At 36.5% G+C, this 22621-nt stretch overlaps 1 protein-coding gene across 2 annotated transcripts in view; it reads left to right on the top strand.

Moving 5' to 3' along the window:
- LOC114245789 (uncharacterized) overlaps nucleotides 1-22621 on the top strand; it is a 32153-nt gene that overhangs the window by 1344 nt on the left and 8188 nt on the right. Inside the window, exons 2-8 of one of the 2 annotated variants that reach the window (XM_028178073.2) lie at nucleotides 4795-4838; nucleotides 6331-6517; nucleotides 7871-8002; nucleotides 10940-11118; nucleotides 11713-11887; nucleotides 12508-12577; nucleotides 21146-21318. In XM_028178073.2, coding sequence (XP_028033874.2) covers nucleotides 6350-6517; nucleotides 7871-8002; nucleotides 10940-11118; nucleotides 11713-11887; nucleotides 12508-12577; nucleotides 21146-21318 — 897 coding nt within the window. In that variant the 5' untranslated portion in view covers nucleotides 4795-4838; nucleotides 6331-6349. Of the gene's footprint in view, nucleotides 1-4794; nucleotides 4839-6330; nucleotides 6518-7870; nucleotides 8003-10939; nucleotides 11119-11712; nucleotides 11888-12507; nucleotides 12578-14014; nucleotides 20666-21145; nucleotides 21319-22621 lie in introns of those variants that run through there. The other variant, XM_028178070.2, reaches the window with a different exon arrangement.

The following is a 22621-nucleotide window of genomic DNA, read 5'->3' as shown; positions in this document are numbered from 1 at the left end:
CAATTGTTTGCTAATATGTTTAAAAATAAATAGGTGAGTTTTTTTTGCAATGCATATTTATTTTGCTTATATATATTGTAAGGTGAAAACGTTTTGGGAATACACTCTTCTGAGTCTGTTCTATAGAGGTTTTATCTATTCTAAACCAGTAATAAATGTTACAGTGTATATTTATCTAGTACAGTAGTGATATTTTTATAATCTTATTACTACCAAAGTGGCTACTACTATTCACTGGGTAGGCTGCAATGCATGGAGTTTAAAACTAAATCATGTTTAAAATTACAAATATGTATTTCTTTAAAATCTACCCCAGTTACAGAATAACTCGCATTTAAGCAGAAAATTTAAGCAAAAGTAACAAACTAGGCCACTAGTATGAAAGTAATCATGTTTTTTTGTTATAAAATGCAGGCATGCCTTGGTTATCTGTTATCAGAATTGCCTCTAAATATGTTTCAATTTACTGTCTACAACTATGCTCACTATCGACTGATAATTTATTTAACAATCCTAATATCAATATTTATTGTTTAATAAATTTCCTGAACTATGAGCTGAGATGGATTTATTCAAGTATAATTGTTGCCCAAGCTGTACTCCACCAAAAGTCTATTGTTATTTAGTTAGTAGCTTATGTCAAGTTTGTCGATCCAGTATTCTCCTTCTTATCGATTTGCATAGCTTTCAAGTTTAGCCATTTAATTTTTACAATACTTAATTATTTCCTCTCCGATTTCCACTCAACTAGAAAACTAGATAAATTGTAGTCAAGTCAGAAAAAATTGTAAATTTTTTATTTTCAGGTGAACCAAAATAACAATGAGCATATACTACATATCAATAGTTAGAATTTATAAAGTAAATGTAAATGTAGGTTTTTTTAAGTCGTTGTGGTCCAAAGTTTTGGCATGCACAGTGCATTTATATTGAGCAATATGCCAGTGTTAAAATCTCACATGCAGAATCCCATACCACTTCTTCTACTAAAATATATTACTTAAGAAATTTTCACAAATTACTACCATGGCGAAGGAATAACATCATGTAAGAAAAATGAATCTTGTAAAATTTATAATTTGCATTGCAACTCATGTTTGGAGGCAAAATATAAAAAAAAACACTGTACAATATAAGATTGTGTAGATAATTAATATGGCCAATTAACAAAAATCAACTGAATTTTATGTTTATTGCTCCTAAAGTTACTATTTTGTAAGATTAACTTTTGATTAAAATTTAATTGAATTCTAAAATTAAAAATGTATTTTCCTTTCTAGATTATTCAAATTATTATGATCACAACTACCTAGGTGGCACAGTATGTTGCGTTTCTCATCAGGTGTACATTCATGTGACTAGCTGTATTATATAAATCAAAAGTATATTAGTCTGATTATCATAGTGCAGCAACACTAATTTGGTGACTATGTGTCATTTGTCCTTGAGTATTTACTTAATTATTATTGAATTTCTATTAGAAAAATATTGAATAATCCTTAAATTAATATTTTAGTAACCGTGTAAAAGGAACCTATATGCTTTAAACGTAAAAAAAAATATTGACAGCAAATTATAATCTGAAACTTTGTAACATTGTCCAGTCCTGAATGTGCGATATTAGTTATAAAATTGCGTCATATGATATAAGATACTTTCTTTATCACCATTTAGAATTATTAATACATATTTTGCATTTGTGTCAGGAAATGATATAAGCAAAACCTACATATCTTCTGGAGTGAAATATTAAACTGTAGGTAATTGAAGACCCTCTTATGCTATATTTCTGAGTAATGGAAGTTGTTTGTGTTAAAATGTGTTGAAACCATTTTATATTAACTTATTAAGTAAATAATAAATAAATAACTCTGAAAAAATCAAGCATTCTATTAGAGACTGACAAACATATACATTTAAATATACATATATAGATAATAGACTCACAGACAAAAAGCAAACAAACCTCTTCATCACACGAATGCTTATCCAATGTGGGAATCAAACCTACGACCCTTGGCGCAACAGTCAGAGGGGTTAACTACTGCACCATTGAGTCAGTCAGAGCTATATTCTATATGAGCTTACTGCCCACATTAAGCCAATACTTACAGGAGTCTACGGCTATTAAACAGCTATCGCCGACTCTCGTCCCATGAGCGGGGAGGACGATCATCTATGCAATAAAAAAATTGAAATATTAGATTGAACTCTCACTTACAATGAAATAACAGATATCTCTTTTTTCGGACCATAAGACTTTATTAAAACAAGGCTTGCAGATTCACGAATCCCCACACCAGTGTTTATGATGAAATTTTGAAGGAAAAGAAGAGAAAGTTGGGTAGGAAAAATTACATATTTTTTCTACCCAATTGTTGGTAGCCGCTGTGGGTTACTTCAGCTTCGCGGGTAGGGTCACGGAGCTGGCAGTGCTTAACTGAATATAGCACAGGGTCGGAATTGCAAGCCACTGAGAAGATCCTCGTCGTATGCTCGTCGGCCTGCAATGGCAATTAAAAACGAAAATTTTCGTCTCGAGGCTTATGGCGCCGTAAACATGCTGTGGTATCTATTCACTTTGAAAACATCTAATGTTAATAAAACTAATAAGTTTACACATCAAATTGAAATATAAATATTCAGGCTTGTAGAAAAACGTCGATCACCTGAATGTGTGGTTACTTTGTCAGTAAACAATAAAGAGAGTGGAGTTTTAAGGTACCGTCATAACATTTTATTATATCTGCCGAGACATTCTTACAGAAAAAATAAGCAAGGTGGCAAACCACGGCTTAAACATTGTATTTTATTACGAAGTTGTAATAACAAGTCCTTGATCGTAGATTTCCTGGTCAGAGTACTCCGGAAATCGAACTATAATAGGATCTCTCGCGTGGCGGTCCCATTCCCTCGTCTTGCTTAGCTGTAATCATTTTCAATTCAAATCGTCTTCAGTCTTATTTATTTATGAAAATAATTGAATTGTTAGGTTAAAAGTTTTTAATTTTTTAATTTTGTCTGCTTATTCTGCTACGAGTGAACTAGTTTACGGGTCTACAGGTATTAAGTGCTAAACAAAGTACAACAAAGCTACCTATCATGAAGCAGGTATGCGGCTCAATTATAGTATTACACTGGTCTCATTCTTTAAACACTACAGGGTAGTGATATATCTCGCTACCCGTGCGGGATCTCAACACGCCGTACCACCATCTTAATACCTAATATACTATAATATAATTATTCACAACATAAAAGTTTGTCAATTATCTAGATAATGAAAATTATATCTATATGACTCGTAAGAATGCTAGGTTCGTAAGTACAAAAAATAAATAAAGAAACGGTGCGGCAAACATATAGAAAATATAATATCTTGGTCATAATTAAGGGAAAGACTTGTCATGATATATCAAATGTTTTATTATTGATATCGCAGCGGCGCGGGATGTGGGTCTATAAAACTAGTCTCCCAAAGAATTAAATGTGTGTAGAGGCCGAGAGGTGTATAGACTGCCTTCCCGGTCCTGCGGTTCAAATGGTAAACAGTCGACGTCGCCCAAAACACCACATTTCGGATCCTTCCGATCCACTAACGGTGCTTTTAGGTACCCCAAGCACCGGTCATCGTTCTCGTCGAATCTTTGCGACGAAGGACTCTGCAGGTAAATTAACCCACAGACACTGAGTTTAACCCACTGAGTTTCGTGACGGATCTTCTCAGTGGGTTAAACTCAGTGCTAGGGTTCATGTGAGCAACAACGTCAGGTTTGAGTCCCGCGAGCTCACCTACTAGTTCAGTAAATCTAGAATAACTCTTCGAAGTTACTAGAATAGGTAGGAAAAAAATGCCTTCCTTGGACACATTCTTAAACTTATCGGAGTAGAGAATTACCTTTCCGAGTAGTATCCTTTGCTATCTAAGACATCACCTCTTGACAGTAGCTACAAAGAGAATTAGCGTCGAGGTGTAGCTTGTTTGTGCCTGTACCCTCGCAATTTAGTGCCCCATTAGAAATTATTAGGAAGCATGTATTAGGAATCTTAGCTATCGCTGTAACTCAACTTTTGTTCGTTAACGTCTCAAAACATGAGGCTATCTATGACTACCACATGCGATCATGCGAGGGGGAGCGCTGTATGTTTTATCCATAATATTATCTGTAAAATAAATGAGAATTATCCATTTTTTGTCGTTCCGAGTTTTATAATCGCATCATCGTTGCAGTTTTATGTAAGTAGGTATCGATATGACGTCAATAAGCTCCTGGCGTTCCTACAGCAGTAACGTTTCCCCTCTCGACCGTAACTAACGTGCAATAAGAGACTTATTCGCTGCAGAATTTCTAGTACGTATAATATTATAATAATAATCAACGTTATTTTGTAGATATTAACTTGAAAGACGTTGGGGACGGGCGTCAGACACGAACTAGATCTCTATGCTAATCCTGTATAATTTGCACGAAGATGCTTGCAATCTATTAGTGGAACCCCTTGTGTCTAGTTTAATTAATTAATTAATTAATTAATTTAGAAATAATACCAAAGAAAGTAATATCAATCACACAATCTTCGACAATCGGCGTCCCGATTTTAAAGTATAATTTAATTTTTGTTTTTTATTTTATTTTTCATTGCGTGGCTCCGCGAATATGTAACGTATTTGTAAATGTGCTTTGATCAGTTTTTGTTTTTATTTTGTTATATTATTCCACGTTTCTATCATATTATTCTCTTTTAATCTAGTAAAAACATTTTTATATATCATGTAACTTATCTTTGTTTCAGTAAAAGACTGGGCCGGAAGACAAAACAGAATTTAATATATAACTGTAAGTATGACATTTTAAGTTTTATCAGAGGTCTTTTTTTCTTCTTTTTTTTTTCTTTTTTTTTCGGGCCGGGGCCGCCCCCTCCTACGAGGTCCCCGCGCCTAGGGAGCGCGCGGGGTATGTGGAACTTGACGATCTGCAAGGTGTTGGGAGCAGACAGCGGACCCTAGGAATTTTAGGGCCCATCCACTAAACGACTCCTCGCACTCTTACATCCGACGTCTGATCTCCGTCCGTGACTTTAATAACTATTATAGAAAATAAATCGGTTTTTTCAATCGTTTATGCTTAATAAAAAAAATATTATTTAACCACAAGGGACAAATTATGTTTACAAATTTATTGTTGAAAAAAAACATGATGATTGTCGCCTCTGTAACCACGTTTTACCTAGCTAAGATCCTGTTTTTTGTTGGTAGGACTAGGGCTTACTTCACCAAATGCTGAGTAATGACGACTATTTCCCTCTCAAATTAGCATTTATTTTACTTCTCTAACTCGTTTCACGTTAAGATTATTAATATGAGTAATATTAATAATCTTAATCTGACAATCTCGAACTGTGCTAATTTTTGATTAATTCGTGAATTTACAATTAATTCTGATAAAATAACAATTTTATTCGTTTCATTACTGGTGGTAGGACCTCTTGTGAGTTTTTACTAGTGGTAGGACCTCTTGTGAGTCCGCGCAGGTAGGTGCTTATGTCTGCCGTGAAGCAGTAATGCGTTTCGGTTTGAAGGGTAGAGCAGCCGTTGTAACTATACTTGAGACCTTAGAACTGATATCTCAAGATGGGTGACGCGTTTACGTTGTAGATGTCTATGGGCTCCAGTAAACACTTAACAGCAGGTGGGCTGTGAGCTCGTCCACCCATCTAAGCAATAAATAAAAAAATCGACAGTGACGGCTCATCCTCTATGTTTACCGTTGTCTATTGCACGTTTCAAGCGACCATGCATTATTATTGAATAATAACTAATTTAAACTCTATTTGACTTTGTTGTGATTGTCGCCAAATGTATGAGTTGAAACAACTAGGTCACTAACACTAAGATGTTCAGAAAACATACAAAAGTTTACACATAATAATATTGTATATATAAATCTACAGAGGTTTTTACGGATGTTCCGTTATAACTACTGAACCACGCATCCGATTGACTTGAAACTTGGTATCCATGTAGAAAATACATGTACTTAATGGTTAGGCTAATATTTATATAAGTATTGGACTCCCTACACTAATTGTGGGGGCGTTAATGATGAGAATCTTTGTGGGGGTGAGAAATTATAATGTTAATTTTAAATGCCCAGCGAAGCGGACGGGTACAGCTAGTGTATATATAAATCTACAGTAGTTTTTACGGATGTTCCGTTATAGCTACTGAACCACGCATCCGATTGACTTGAAACTTGGTATCCATGTAGAAAATACATGTACTTAATGGATAGGTTAGTTATAATATGTATTTATTTGCTCCCGTTCAAGGTACGCAGTCAATAGCACCATGTCGCAACAGTACAGCCTGCGATGGAACAACCACCAGCCTAACTTCATATCCATGTTTACGACTCTTCTAAACACGCAGACTCTGGTGGACGTGACTCTCGCTGCTGAAGGGAAGCACCTGCAGGCACACAAGGTAGTGCTGTCGGCATGCAGCACATACTTTCAGGTGAGGATTAAGCTTAGTTGTTTGTATATTTGAACAACGTGATATTAAATCGATTTTAATATCTTACGACTGAAATATATATACCTACATACATAAATAGTTTCGAATCTAATAATTAGAAGCCGTATGGTTTAATACGGACAATAAATAATAATATGTATCATCTATTTTAACTTACTATCAGTTTACTACCAGCTCAGCCCAGCCCTACCGGGTGGGTAGAGAGCTCGCATTACCAAGACCCACTCACGATCTTAAACCTAAAGAGCTAATACTAAGTATTTAGGTGCCACGAAGACTGGTCTAATCAACCGTACTCGTCGAACTCGACAGAGGTCGACGTGCAACTTAATCCATGCATCAGCCCGCTGAGTTTCTCGCTTAATCTCCTCAGCGGGTCGCGATTCCGATCCGGTAGTAGATTAATTCGCGAAGCAATTGCTCTTGAGTTGTTAGGTCTCCTTCGGAGGCGCTCGGGCAGTTGTTAGCAAATCCCACCCCTCCTGGCTAAGCCTTTGCTCGCTCACCTGTCCTGCTGAAACTGGAAAGGCCTCCGGGCCACCAGTAATCTTTCAACCATAAAAAAAACTGGTCTAATCACCTCAAAGTGAGCGGCGATATTCACTTTATATGGTCCATGTCCTTTGGGAACCGCTTGACGAGGTTACGCCGATTTGTCTTTTGTGTTTGTGTCCCTTTCTAATGAATCCGACAGCTTTTACACAATAAAAATAAGATTTTGATCTCTTATCGGTAATCAGATTAGGGCGTCTGTGGACTTCAATTACCACTTCATACCAAGTATACCGTGAACTCGTCTGCTCGTTAAACAACCTATTTGATTACATTGAATTGTCACGAATTCGGCGCTAATTTCGTGAATTCGAATTAGCTTTAGGTTATTGGACAATTAAAAAAATTAAGAACCTATAACTTTTTTAAGGATTTTTTTTATTGCTGGTATGGGTGGATGAGCTCACAGCCCACCTGGTGTTAAGTGGTTACTGGAGCTCATACACATCTACAACACCATGCCGCCACCCACCTTGAGATATGAGCTCTAACGTCTCAGTATAGTTAGAACGGCTGCACCACCCTTCAAACCGAAACGCATTACTGCTTCACGGCAGAAATAGGCAGGGTGGTGGTACCTACCCGTACGGACTCACAAGAGGTCCTACCACCAGTGAAAATTCTGTGCTCTTTTAACCGACTTTATATAATTAGTTTATTCTAACTAAACTGGAGTGTTCCAACGAATAACGAGAGTTCTTCGGACCAGCCACTCATATTGTTAGTAGTAGTATTATATAGTGTGTGCCGTGTATTTGAAATGTTTTAGTTTGTTTGCAGGCATTATTCGTGGATAACCCGTCCCGTCACCCGATAGTTATCTTAAAGGATGTCACGTTCGCTGACCTGCGGACGATGGTCGACTTCATGTATTACGGCGAAGTTAATGTCACCGAAGAACAGCTACCACAGGTGCGTGTCGCAATTAGTAAGAGAATAATAATGTGAGTTCATTCTTAGTGTAGAAAGTAGTATTTCGTTGTTGTCAAACCAAAATCTGCTATGTGCACTTTTTGAGATTTTTACTTTTTGACCTTTTCGTATAGTTCACAGCCCTATCTACCGTATAAAAACTGTTATGTGTCTATAGCTTTAATAATTATCTGTAGCTTTCATTTGATATAGTTCTTAAAAATTCACTTTCATATAAAATTTTATACAAAAATGTTTTACTGGTTAATTCAAAATAAAGTTTTTGCACATAGCAGATTTTAGTTTGACAGCGACGATATGAAATATTGTACTATCTAGGTGCATTTTAAAAACATTCTGTGGTGATATCTTTCATAGAATTCAATTTGACAGATGCCTGAATCTTGCTTACGATATTTTGAAGATAGCTTGCATATATACAAGTTCCGAACAATAACATTCGGACCATTAGAGCAATATCACCCGATCGGTGGAAGAATTTATCTTTGTGGTTAAAACTCAAAATTCCATAGTGTTCATAGGAATTCTTTATAAAAATGAACTCACCTGGTTTTAAATGGCTACCAAAGGCAATATGACATTACATCAGTAACGCTGCTATCCACGTTTAGACGTGTAGTTATTAGTTTTAAAGCCGGATTGCAGAACTGACTTTTTTTTCTTAATTCACATGTAACATAATACACCATTTTGAACTACTAAAAATTTCGCTAGCCTTTTATTATAAATTGAATTGGCAGATTGGACGTACTGTTTTACTAATGGAACCCCCCGACTAGGAAAGCCGCGATGAATGTAGACTAATGCTCGAATCTCTAACAAGTGTAATTACTTTTAAATTTCATTTAACAGTACAATCTTTATGATCCACATTATTTTTTTCGGCGTATTTATGTTCAATGTTTGTCTCGATCACACTGTGCTTGTTACACAAAAATGTGGCTTTTCGCCGACAAACCCTTTGATTTTGAACACTGTATGTTTGTATTAATATTTAATTTGAACTATTTGAAGTATCCAAGATTGTTGAATGACGTCCGGTGTCAAATTCGTTGCTAGGCCGCGCAAAAACGTTTGTGTGCCATCTATGACGAGTTCAAGAGCTAAAACCTGATTAATTAAATGTTTTTTTGGTTAAATAATTGAATCCGTACAGACGGTATGCTCCGTGTTTCCTTGCGGTTCAGAGTTCAAAATTTTGTAATCTGCATTTTTATTCGCTCAACTTACATAATTCTAAGATGAATACAATAATACTGTAATATTATTTAGCTTAAGTATTTTGAAATGATAAAATCGACTTGACGATTTGAATGTTTACGCTTTACCCTCTGACACTTGCACCAGCAGATATCAAATTATGTGATTTAGGTTAATTTGTTTCCGTTATAAATACATACATCAATAAGATTGCATTGTAGCGTGTTTATGAATTTCAAATCGTATATAAATATATAAATTTATTTTAATTGGCCAATATTACATTGATAATTCCATAGCCTATTTAGTGTTAAGTGAGAGCACGTAGACAACACAAGTTGAATGACACGTTAAGTATTTTCATTTTTTAATTGGGGTTAAACCACAACACAACTAAATGGTCTAGAAGTAGAAAAATTTTTTTACTTACCTTTGTTAGAAGACCTAACTGTTAGAAGATCGATATCAAATTCAATGATTATCGTTTTTCGCGAACTCGTAACATAGTTTTCTCATTGAAAAGTACATTCCGAATTTTCTTCAACTAAAATTCGGGTTTAATTTTTCCATAGTAAAATTATTTATCGAGCAATGCGTTCGTGCTGGTATGTGGTAGTCGGAAAACAATTTGGCACGTTCCCGGGGATTAAAGTACCGGTCTAGTTATAGATCAACCGAAAAGCGAAAACAACCTTTCATTGCAATCATTATTTTAACACTCGCGGCCTGAAGCAACACGTGCGCTTCGAAATCAATGTGTAAATAATAATTTCAAAATTATATATAAACATATAAAAAAACACTCGGGATAAAGTGTAATCGCAGCTTTGGAAGACCAAAACGAATCATTATGTCTGCTTGTGTAAGTAAAAAAAAACTTGCAAACTATGCACAATCGAGCTGGTAGGACTTATCTGTAACTTTTTGCGACTATGTTACTGTTTTTCGATTAGAGATACTTAATTGTCAGTAAATAGAGTTACGTCAACCGATTTCGGAGTTTATCATCTCCCAACTTCCCCACTAAGCGATCTTTCTCGGAGACTGTGCAAGATACTTAATTGCGGAGAGGTTAGATGTCGCGTATATCTTAAATAGACCGTGCAATCAGATAATCGTGCGAAGTGTTTCTAAACATCAGTTTACCATTTAAACTAATTAATCATCGAATATTAATTTTGCTCTTGTTTTTATTCCAAACTTGATGGATCAACTACTGTTGTAGTTTGATATTTTTTTACGACCGATCGCGCTTGAATTACGTAAAAATTGCTTGTGAATGACAGGCCTGAAATTGGTAATCGACTCAGGAATTTGTGGTGGCTCCTTAAGTCAGGGTACTTACAATGTACAATGACTTAGTAGAATGCTTACTCACTCCGATCGTTGTACTGTTAAAAGTGAGGCCATAGAACTCGGGTCTCAAGGTGGATGGCGGCATTTACGTTGTAGATGTCTATGGGCTCCGGTAACTACTTAACACCAGGTTGGCCGTGAGCTCGTCCACCTATCTAAGCAATAAAATAAATTAATAAAAACCCGGACTCTGGAGTCCAGAAGTCAGGGTAATTAGGATAACAAGAAGAGAATACTACTGCTACAGAGCGGCGCTGGTATAAATTCGCTCCGATCAATACTCAGCCATATCATTTACTAATTGTATATTATGTATTTAAAAAAAAAAATATTTAAGATATGTATGAACATTTTTCATAGGTGCTGGACACTGCTAAGCTGCTGAAGATTAAAGGTTTGACTGAAATGCCGGACTCTACGTCGTTGACCCGATCTCAAGGAACATCCGCTGACTTCCAATCGCCCGGAGAGTCCGTGGACTCGCAGCGGCACTCGGCTTCGCCCGCGTCGTCGCCCTCCAACAAACGGAAACGTTTTGTGTTAGTAAACTCTACAGTAATATCTCTGTGTGATTCGTTGTAATTACTTTATTTCACAAACAGATGTTTTAGATATTTTTTACGTATACAAAAGAAAAAAAGATTGGGGGGTTTTTATGAAGAAACCACAGTAAAAGTGAAACTTTTTTTCACATTATAGACATTTAACTTCTGACAAGCAACATTTACATTAAACACTGACAAAATCAAACAATAGCGTGGAGCACTGGCACAAATGAGTAATAGTCTATACACTACACGGTCAGCTGCTGCGAACTATAGGCGCCGCCATATTGGCCTTGGCTGCTCTGACGAGCGCCGTCACGCGACATGCAACACACAGACGAAAAAGTTTGAGACGATGTAATAATAATAAAAAGATGATGGTATAGAATATAACATTGCATAAACAGTATTTAATCTTAATAATGTGAATAATCTATAAATGCTGAGATGCATTTCATAGCTATACAAAACCTAACATTTGGAAGAGGATTTGGAAGAGGAGAATTAGTTTATGGTCAGCATGCAAGTAGCACCATGTGCTTTGGTACCTAGAGCGATGACATTAGGCATATGAAGATATAATTTCAGGCGCAGGAAAAGTTCGACGGGCTCCACATCACTGAACATGGTGATGGGCGAGGAACACCGGTCCGAAGAAGCACATAATATCGACATGATGAGGGAGAGCATCACTCTGAGCAGCGTGCCCCAGCAACGCAGGCGGGACTACCACGACGACAGAACCGTCGAAAATTCACAACAGGTAATCAATCATCTTATTATGATTAAACGACTCATAACTCTGAATTAAATATTATTTATCAGTGAAAATAGTTATGTGAAAATAGGTATTACATATCAGAATAATATCAGAATTATAAAGTCGAATACACTTGTATAAGCCGCGCCAATCAAGAAACGAATCTAAAATGGCGGCGGCGATCATGCGCTCTCACTCTAAACTATTGCTGTCTTTAGTCGCACACGGCGCGTACTGCATGCAAAAAAAATATCGATTCTGACTTTGTTGTTGAGTTCGAGTTTTTTCACTTTCACTGGCAGCAAAAGCGTCTACGCAAGTTGCATCCCAGATGAGACACTTCCCCCTCTGCCAGGGCATAAATTAAAGTAAAGTACATTCTCATTTGTTTTTTATTTTTTTTACAATAAACAACTTTTTCTTTCTATCTTTCTTTTTATTTGTTGTCCCTACCATCTGTCAGTGCAGGTACATAGACGCCATTTTCGATTCGTTTCTTTATTGGCGCTTCTTATATATACATTTTAATACGAATTCGTCTGGATCCCAATCATTATCCAGACAAAAGCAGATGCCACCTTACAATTTCAGTGTAATTAATTGACTCGTTTCCATGCGTACAGACAACAGACCAGCAGAACATGAATATAGATCAAGTCGGGATGGACGCGAACACGGGAGGCATCCAGCAAGGTGAGTCGACATTGTTCATTACTGTTCCGTACGCATGCACATAAAAAATAAAACATCTTTACGGTCTATTCTCGAAGGAAAAAAAGAAAATTAAATTGGAACGTGGAAAGTTCGCGAACGAAACCGTGAATTTGTTTTTAATAAATATACGCTTTACGATTCGAAACGATTATGCTTTAGCAACCATACAAACTTAATAATCGGATTTCTTATTATCACGCCTAATTATTACTAGTAAATATATATTATTATAACATGTCAAAACAAATACTATAACATATATTGTACCAATCCGCCGTTAGTGGTATGTATAAGCAATCGCATCATGATGACTTCTTTGTTTTTTCGAAATATATTCCAACTTTACCATTCTACATTTATGTTAAATTGTACGTGTAACTTCGTTATAACATCAGATCAATGTTATAAAATCAGACCAATGAAGTATTTATACCTCCTACTAAATGCGATTTTAACTTTTTTTCTAAACATTCGTCCAATGTGGTAAAGTATTAATATGTTTAAAAACTAGCGATTTTATTAAAAACACGTATGAGATAATGCAATCAATACACACGAGATATACTCAGGAAACAAACTCGAACATTGACCGGTAACAGAACCCACAATGCGTGGTAAAGAAAATCTTAAATATAATTAGTGCTGCGTTAATAGGTAAAAATAAAACAATAGCTTACGAATTCTTGGCACATTTCATTGTTACTTATTTCCAGCAAATATGTATATAATCGAGGCAACAGACTAGAAATACTTTTGTTTTGCTCCTATCGTATACATACATTCATAGCTATGATATTTTTAACTTCATACATTTTTCTTTTATTTACTGAGTATGGCAAGAAAATAAATACAATTATTTTAATTGAAATTTCAAATCTTGATTGATATGTTTAGTGTTGCTCTGTAATTATAAAAAAAACAATGTTTATTCGAAACATTAGCGACATATTGCTTTAATGATAATACATATTTTAGGGTATGGAAACATTATTAAAAAAACTTAGTACCACTTCATAGAGAGACGAATGTTATTTATTATTTCAGTTTATTTACGTGCAGTTATGTTTTTGTTTTGTTACTTTTAATAGTAAGAGCCATTCATTTGTTTCGGTTCATGTCATTGTATCCTAAAAATCTCCCTGTTTTCTGACTTAATTTTCATTACCTTATATCATGATTTTAAAATTTTCAAAAATAAAAACAATTAATTTTAAATTGTATCACGGTTGTGAACTTAAATATTAAATTTAATTTTTATGGGGCTCGTTTTTATAAGTATTGTCAGAGAACGTCGTTGCGTATTTCGGTGAGTTTTGTTTTCCAGGGAAGGGAGATCAATGACTGGGTCGTAATGATAAGTACCGCTTGCACTGTAGAAAGTTTAGTAACACAAAAACCATTTATCTCTCTTCCCAGGAGCACAATGGAGTATGATGGAGCATACGTACCCGAGGTATACGAACGCTTGCATCGGGAGCGCGGGCCTGCAGCCGGAGGCGGGCATGTACATGAACAACGTGATGGAGCACCACATGGAGGGCGAGATGAACGAGTACGCGCAGGGGCTGGGCGTGGGCCCGTCGCCCGGCCCCAGCTGCGCGCCCGAGCCTGCCCTGCCGCCCGAGCCCGCGCCCCCAGCACCGCCCAAGCGACGACGTACCACCAACCCGCAGTCCGAGGAGAACTTCCAGCGCGCACTCGAAGCCGTGCGCTTCGGAGGGATCGGCTTCTGTAAGGCCGCCCGCATGTTCGGCGTCAACAACCGGACGCTCTGGCTGGAATACAAGAAGAAGGGCTACCCGAACAACCGACCGAGCATCAAGAGCCGCATCAAACGCGAGCACACGACCCCTCCGCCCGAGCACAAAGAGGAGCCGCCGCAGCCGGAGCGTCAGATGGCGCTGCTGTGCCCCCCGCACCCCGTCTCGGTCGGCTTCATCGACTCTCGGCCCCTCGACTTCCCGTTGCAGGCCGTTCCGCACAACTCGCCCCTCAACATTCTCGGCGTCAACTTTAATTCGATGCAATAGAACGCGGCCTGCGGTCAGCCCGGCACCGAGGCGTACTCGTTGTGACACGAGTGGGCGGTGGGGGAGTACGCCCCGCCCCCGCACGGACTGCCGCCGCCGATATACGATTTCTATATGCACATGCCCATGTAAATATGACAAGTCCTAAACTAGCGCATAAGGAAATAACAAGGTAATGTTACACGAGAATTCAATTACGAGTAGGACTGTGTAGTTCTGTGTTTATCGAATGCATCACAAAATTTCGAATCTACGTCGATAAGATTAAAAATATTTTTCATATTATAAGAATGAGTATGCTGCATTAAAGTAATAATTATTATTAATGTGATTATAACTTGAAATGAATAATTAGTAATAATACGTATCATAAATGTGTTTCTTTAGATGTAAAATCGATATCAACAATGGCAATAATGGTTTTTCTCTTTTTTGCTACGACAAATATAATTATTGTATTATATTGTTATTTAAGTTGCGCTTATAGATCTCAATAGAAGTTCCGATTTCAATTAAAAACACGAAGCTAAATAATAATATCCAAACTAATAAATGACAATTAATTACCTTTGATAACTTTTTTTTTGTATTTTTCATTCATTTAAATAAGGGTCAGCCATTCAGTGAACTAACATAATAATATGTAATGACAAATAATTTAAATGCACAGGTATACTGATGAAATATAAAATCGTGAGCTATTAAAATTCTAATTTTAAGTTCTTAATTTAAAAAAAATGCATAATAATTTAAAACATCACAATTTTGGGTTGCATTATTTATCATATACATTTTTTTTTTACAAAATACTGTCCAATATTTTACTTTTTTCTATGTTTTACTTAATTCCTATTTTGATTGTATAAAAAGAAATCACTTTCATGAAACACGAGCCATAACAAAGTTTACATTTGTATTTATTTTCATTAATATTTTTGACTCTAAAGATCGATGGCGGCTTATACTTATGCTTTCATTAGCGTCCAAAAGTGGGAGCTATTTAAAAAAAAACTTTAAAATTAATGTTCGATTGTTTTGTTAGTGCAACGTCATCAAGGGAGCATCAAATTTGACGTTTTATTCTCCTTGTCAATGTCAAAAATGTTATGGTTGTGTAGGTTTGTGCTATTGTAGTATATATTTACTATAGAGTATGGAAGGTAGAGGTATGGAACAGTAAGCATCTGTTAATTCATATATCTATCATAAAGCGACCGGATGGCGCCACTGTATCACAACAGTCTGAATTTTGAGGTTGTAATAAATCCATTTATAATTTTAATATAAGTTATTCGGCAAAATGAATTATAAGAGTATTGAAGTTTTTCATCTATCACTCCAATTGTTACCGTCCTGTGTATTATTTCTTTAAGTTTCTCTTAAGTTTTTCACATTCAGTTTCATATAAATTCTCTTCTTTTTTCCGGATATTGTTTTAACCGAAAAATGGCGCAATATATAGCATAGAAAATCCGAAGCGAAAAATGAAGAACGGTACTTAAATAAATGATGAATGCGAATTCGTATGCAGCTGGGTCCCTACCTCTATGCGCCACAGTTTGTGACTAAATCTATAAGTCACAAACTATTTTCTGAGTCAATCGGTCAGTGAATGCAAAAACGATTATTTTGACGAATCTTATGATGTTAGATTGTGAAATAATTTCTAATTCGTTTCGCGTACTGAAAATACATGCAGTAAAAAATGAGCCCGGTTCGGCAAAAAATGAAAATGAATTGAAAATTAATCGGAAAAAAATGAAAATTTGTTGTTTTTTATATACATATTACAGCAATTCACGATCGTTTATGGCTGATTATAATCCACTTGCTCGCACGACCACTTATTACCGCGCAGTGAACACGTAAATAAAAACGATTCCAAATGCTTAAGCTGGTTACTTTAGCTACCTCTTTGTGGAATGCGATTAGGTAGTATGATTAAAAAAAAAACAGTTACTGTTGCAATCTGTACCGTCGTCACCAAAAATTTAAAGTATTATATTATAAAACATAAATTGAACGATTTAAACATTAATTTAAGTATTTTTCGAACAAAATTTATGTTTAATTTTATATTAAGATTTTGTTTTAATTTGTCGTCGTGTGATCACTGCTTTTAAGACAACTGTTAACAGTGGGTTTTGTATTTAAAACCTACTGTAATATTCATTGCGAGATTTCCAATTATTGAAAACGTTTATAGTATATACTGCAATATATTTAATTAAATTATCTCCAACATGACTTGAAATAGGCACATTTCAAAATGATTAGAGAGAAGAAACTCAACAGAGGCAAAGAATTGATTCAATCTGTGGCGGTAGTCATAACAGAACACAGGATATTTGACAGATGCCTGAATCTCGCTTACGACATTTTCAAGATAAATCTGCATATGTACAAATTCCGAACAACATTGGGACCGTCGGTCTACCGAACAATATTACCCGCTCGGTGGAAGATCTTCCCGCCCTCGTTATACTTACAAATCGTATTTATTATGCGTTCTATAGTTTGAGAAATGGATATTGCTATTGTTCGTTTTGTTTTCTAATGTTTTTACGTACAATGCCGACTTGTGTTTAACAGATGACACAATGATAATGAATCAGATGGTTTTCTCAACGAGGTAGACTTTGAGTGAAAGAAAACGATAAGAGTGATGGACAACAGTCACATTAAAATGGGTCCAATCGTCATAAAGAACTACCCGTTTGAAAGTTGTTCAAGAGTCCGTATAATTGGAACAGCGAATATATCAAGATGGGCGTGTTATGATCCTGTATAGGTAACTGGTATCCGAATCACCCAGGCGGTCATTGAGTGAGGAGGGGGAGGATGAAATTTGGTGGGTCTCAGATCTAACAGGATAGATACGGAGTAGATACGGCTGCTATCTGTAAAGGAATGTCGAAACATATAATTTTTATTTATTAGTCGTCTGGTGAAATACTAAAATTTTTGAATTAAGCCAAATTGTATTCAAAACGTCGCTTGTACAAAGTCACGTAATAAAGGCGACCTTCAACCTTAAAGGCGTCTCAATCACGACTCATTGTTTGACAAGATATTTTGGTCCTGTTGGAATTACTACGAGTTCTGTAATAAAACACTAGAAAATGTTATGTGGAACAATGGATATGAGAGAAAATTTAGCGTTTGCTCATTAAAGATGAAGATGGTTTATTGAAGAACCAAATGGGGAAATGGATATTGAAGAAATATAATGAAGTCCTATGATATTCCTGAGAGCTTCTGTACAAGAGCTTATGACGTAAATTGTGACGTCATATGCTGCGATAGCGCGCTCTTCGTCTTAAAATATTCACAGCATACGTAATTTCTGATATAATTTTAAAACGCCTGTGTGAAAGCCCTATTGCATCTTTTTGAAAATAAACATAAATATACCAAAATATTGTCAAATCCAAAAGCCATTGAGCAGCAGTAATCACCCGTCGATAAATTATATGAGGTTTTCTTGTACATAAACGACAATCTTTACGAGCAGTATTGACTGATTTAATGTGCATTTATTGTATATGAAATGCATAACGATAACAATACACTGTTTATTTACTTTAAGTGTAATTGATCGCACACATAGTTTGTTCACGAAAAATTTAATTAAACGAATTTCTTATTCAATTACAATCATCGACAAGCGTTCGTCAATATTAATAATAATAATCAGTAATAATATTATTTCTTTCACGTTACCTTAATCCTACTTTACGCTTGTTCATAGTAAGGAAGCATCACGTTTATTTGATAGATATATATTTTTAAAGAATAATAATAACTATGTAATAACATTAAGTATATAGTAGTTTTGGTTAGTTCGGGTGGTACAGCGTCGCCACTGTATTAATAAGTTCAATATATCACTAAACATAGATCTCGTATGTGTATAAAAATATAGTTTGTAGCGTTGAACAACTTTTTTTTTTTGTATGTAAATTTAATCATGCATTTACCGTATTAGTCTCGTAAGATGCGTCCGTTTTAATCCCACGGTGTTTCGAATTATGACGAAATCGAATCTTCCGTCCTCTGATACTTATCAGTTTTGCACCATAAACCCAGTAGCAATATATTTGGTTTCACTCGTCACTTAGTTATTTAAGTGAGCGTTATAGTCGAACCATATACCGTCTGTTTTGTCGTTCTTAACTACTGTAATGATCGATAATAATGATGAAATTGTGAACGCCGTGGGATCGAATTGGTGCGCGCTCAGGTTTGTGAAGATGTTACGGATCAGTGGCAGTAGAGGGATCGGCAAATCGTGAAAAAAAAAACGCGGGTAATTTAGAACACGTGACGGATTCAGCGGGCGAAATCGAATGCTAGGTTCTAAATTAATTAAAGTCCCCATAAAAATATTAAGTTATGCAAGTATAAATGATTGACAATAATCAAAAATGTACAAATCCTTTGATAAAGTTTTTTCTAAGCCACAAGTGAAGAACACACAGATATTTCTAATGAGCCAATATCTAAAATTACTACACTTAATCAGTCAAGAGGCGCTGAATGCCCTTTCGTATTAGCAAATTTTGCTGTTCCAAACTGACTCTCAGAAAATCTTTAACACTTATTTTGCTCAATAATTGACTCAAATCTTGTTTGGCAACTCATTGTAAACTCATTTGGTAAGTCATTATACTCGTTAAAATAATAATAAGAATGCTCAATAATAGAAATTGAATTCGAAATACATCATTAGACCTCTGTGTTTTTTTTCAAATGTTGACCATAATTTACCAAAATATAACAGCTCCAAATTTCTCGAAAATTCCCGAATCTAGTTATTTTTTAAGATCGTTGCCGATCTCTGGGTTAAGAGTTTAGTATGATAGTCCGAACGCGAGCCACTCTTAGTCTAAATATAAAACGTACAGACAGATGTCTCATTTAATCGCAATAATTTATGTTTACAGATTACACAATAGTCATGTTTTATCACTTGTCCGTTCATTATAAATATCAAGTATTGAGTTTTTTTCCCAAAGTAAGGGTTCCGTAACTAAGTAGTTTGGTAGATGAATGTATACGCCACTAGATTTTAATTACCAAAATTAACTATATCACCTAAAAGACAAACGGTCTCACGAAAACCTGCCTCGGTTTGAGAACTTTGACGCGGGATATTTAATGAAAATCGCACGCGTGACGCACGAAAATTGTACCGATAAAGTTTGACCACGAATTGTTGGCACAAAAAAAAAAAGGCTTTATATTAATAATGTTCATTGATGTATTAATATTTGTATTGGTTTTTTCGTCTACATCAATTCAGCAACGGCAGTGAGACATTTGCATTTTTGGTAATTAAAATTTAGTCTAGATGTGGAAATAGAAGACATTGTAATCGTATCTCTAGTAAGTTCGTTATTAAGTCATCCAGCTCGTGCCGGTTACACTAAGTTTGTGTATCGCGGGCACTATCTCGGACATAATTTTGAAAGTATTATTTTTATCTTAATATAAAATTAGGGAGTATTATATTTTTCTATTCGACAACGGTTTATGAGTTTGGGTACGATCTCTTTTTGTTTAAAAACGTGTTTCGACTGATTTTTTTACTTAAATTAATACTTATATTTAGTGATTTAGAAGCGTAGCTGCTACGGTAACAAGATCGTATTAATGTAAATATGTCACTGTATATACAATCACACAGGAGGTCGGCCCTCGGTCACGTGTGGCCTAATCATATCGAATCGTATACCACGAATACAACGCTGAATAAATATATATATATTTTTTCATTTTCTGTACAAAAGTGCCATTAACTAACCATGTTTATATATAGGGTGTTGATTTCGCACTTTCTTTGCATGCGTTTAATTGAACATGTTACCATAATATGCAATGTTTGTTTGTGATTGCGTAAAGCATTGTCATCGTTCGCATCGCATCCCCCGTGTGTTACTGTGTCTACGGTGTCCGTATTATGTACTCTGTGCGTAGCACGAATCATTGTTCTAATACCAAAATAGATTTAAATAAAACTTGATTATTTTGTAAAGCAGATTTTTATTGGTTCACCTTTACGTTTTTTCGTTAACAGAATTTTTAAATTTTCAATTTATAAGTTTATACTAACGCTAATTCAAAATACATATGAGTAAACGTTGCAAAGTCTAACTAAAAATACGGTAAAACGAACTAAAGTAACTTTATTTACCGTACGATTCATTTTACTAAATGTTCAATATTTTACGTTCCATCAATCTGAAATTCTAACAACACTTTATTATCTTTGTAGGCAGTGGCTTGGCTCTGCCCCTGGCATTGCTGGAGTCCATGGGCGACGGTAACCACTTACCATCGGGTGGACCGTATGCTCGTCTGCCTACAAGGGCAAAAAAAAACTAATACTTATAACGTATTCTCAAGGTCTAAAGTTCGATGCTCCATCGTTTATTGCTTCTTCCGTTATCTGGAGCCTCTGTACATAAATTGTGATATGTAATTTAGTTTTATATTCAAATCATACAAATTCCAGAATCGATAAAAGTGGACCCAGGACTGAAGCTCCGACGATCGAAACACTTTAAGCGCCAGAACAGAGTGGCCGACGACCGCGACATGCGCAAACAGTGTTCCGAGCCGGCCGTCTCGACACCGCCGCTGCCCGTGTTGCAGAAGCACGAATCTTACCCGCAATACGCCACCAAGGTAAAATAAATACTATAATTTGAACTAAACCTTTATTTTTTTCTACCCATGCTGGTAGCTTTGAGAGGCTATATCAACGTTACCCTAGGGTGTAGGTGAGCTCACGGGCCTCAAACCGAAGTGCTGCTAATATTGGCCCTAGCAAGAGCCGTGCTTCGCAGAATCTACTGCCGGATCGGAAACGTGACGCACTGAGAAGATCCGGCGAGAATCTCAGTGGGCTGTGTTAATGGGTTAATTAATAATCGAGCCCTTCATCGCAAGCGACGGGCTCGGCGAGGAAAGTGACCGGTGCTTGAAGTACCTAAAAGCAACGTTAATGGATCGGTAGTATCCGTAATGACGTGTTTAGGGCGACGTCAACTGTTTATCATTCGGTCCACAGGATCGGGTATGTAATTTCCGGCCGCCACCATAAGATGGTCTTCGTTGATCAATGATGTCGAATGCTTGAATGAATATACTTACTGATGGACCCTAGGTCCAGGTCGTCATGGAGGTTGATGTTCCTGATGAACCACGGGGCCCCGACGGCTATCCTGCGAAAACGAGACTGAATGATTTGAAGGGGTTTTAAGTTAGTGCGGGCCGCGCGAGCAAACAGTACACTTACATAGGTTATAGGGGCGAATGCAAGTTTTATAGAGTGTCACCTTATTACGAAGGGGCAATAAAATTTACTTCGCTTGTAAATCATTGGATAGCTGAAGCGTCCTAGTATGAAAGCGGCACGATTGCGTACAGTTTTAATATGGGGTCGGAATGTCATCCCTCTGTCAAGGGTAACGCCTAGATATTCGACCTTCGAGGCTCACAGGTCAGGCGAGGTATGGGCTGGCCAAAGAGAGTGATGGGGCGAATGGCGAAGGTGTTAACGCGCCTATTAGAGAGTGGGCTGCTCGAAGTGGTATTCGGAGGGCGACCCCTTTTGAAGAGCACCGCTGTGCTTTTTGTGGGGTTTATGTCAATGCGCCACTTACGAAACCACTGTCCCATGTGGGTGCTGCGATCTGAAGACGCCGATACAATAACGACTTCTTGCAACACGAGTAGCAGATAGCCGTGTCATCAGCGAAGAGCGCTAGATGGGTCTCCGGAGACCGAGATATATCGTTAATTCAACGATACGACGTTGATACACAAACTAAACAATCATGGTGCCCGTCCACCGGAGCGGAGAAACGGAGAAATATCAAGCAATAAGATTGCACAAAATCTTTTGCAATCTTATGATTTTGGTTTTATGCAATCTTATTGGTTAATATTTCTGCTTTCCTTCGTTCCGCTGCCTCGCTCCACTCCG

The sequence above is a fragment of the Bombyx mandarina genome, chromosome 01, assembly GCF_030267445.1.
Source record: "Bombyx mandarina strain Sakado chromosome 01, ASM3026744v2".
NCBI classification, from domain to species: domain Eukaryota; kingdom Metazoa; phylum Arthropoda; class Insecta; order Lepidoptera; family Bombycidae; genus Bombyx; species Bombyx mandarina.
This window is presented reverse-complemented; position numbering and strand designations above follow the sequence as displayed.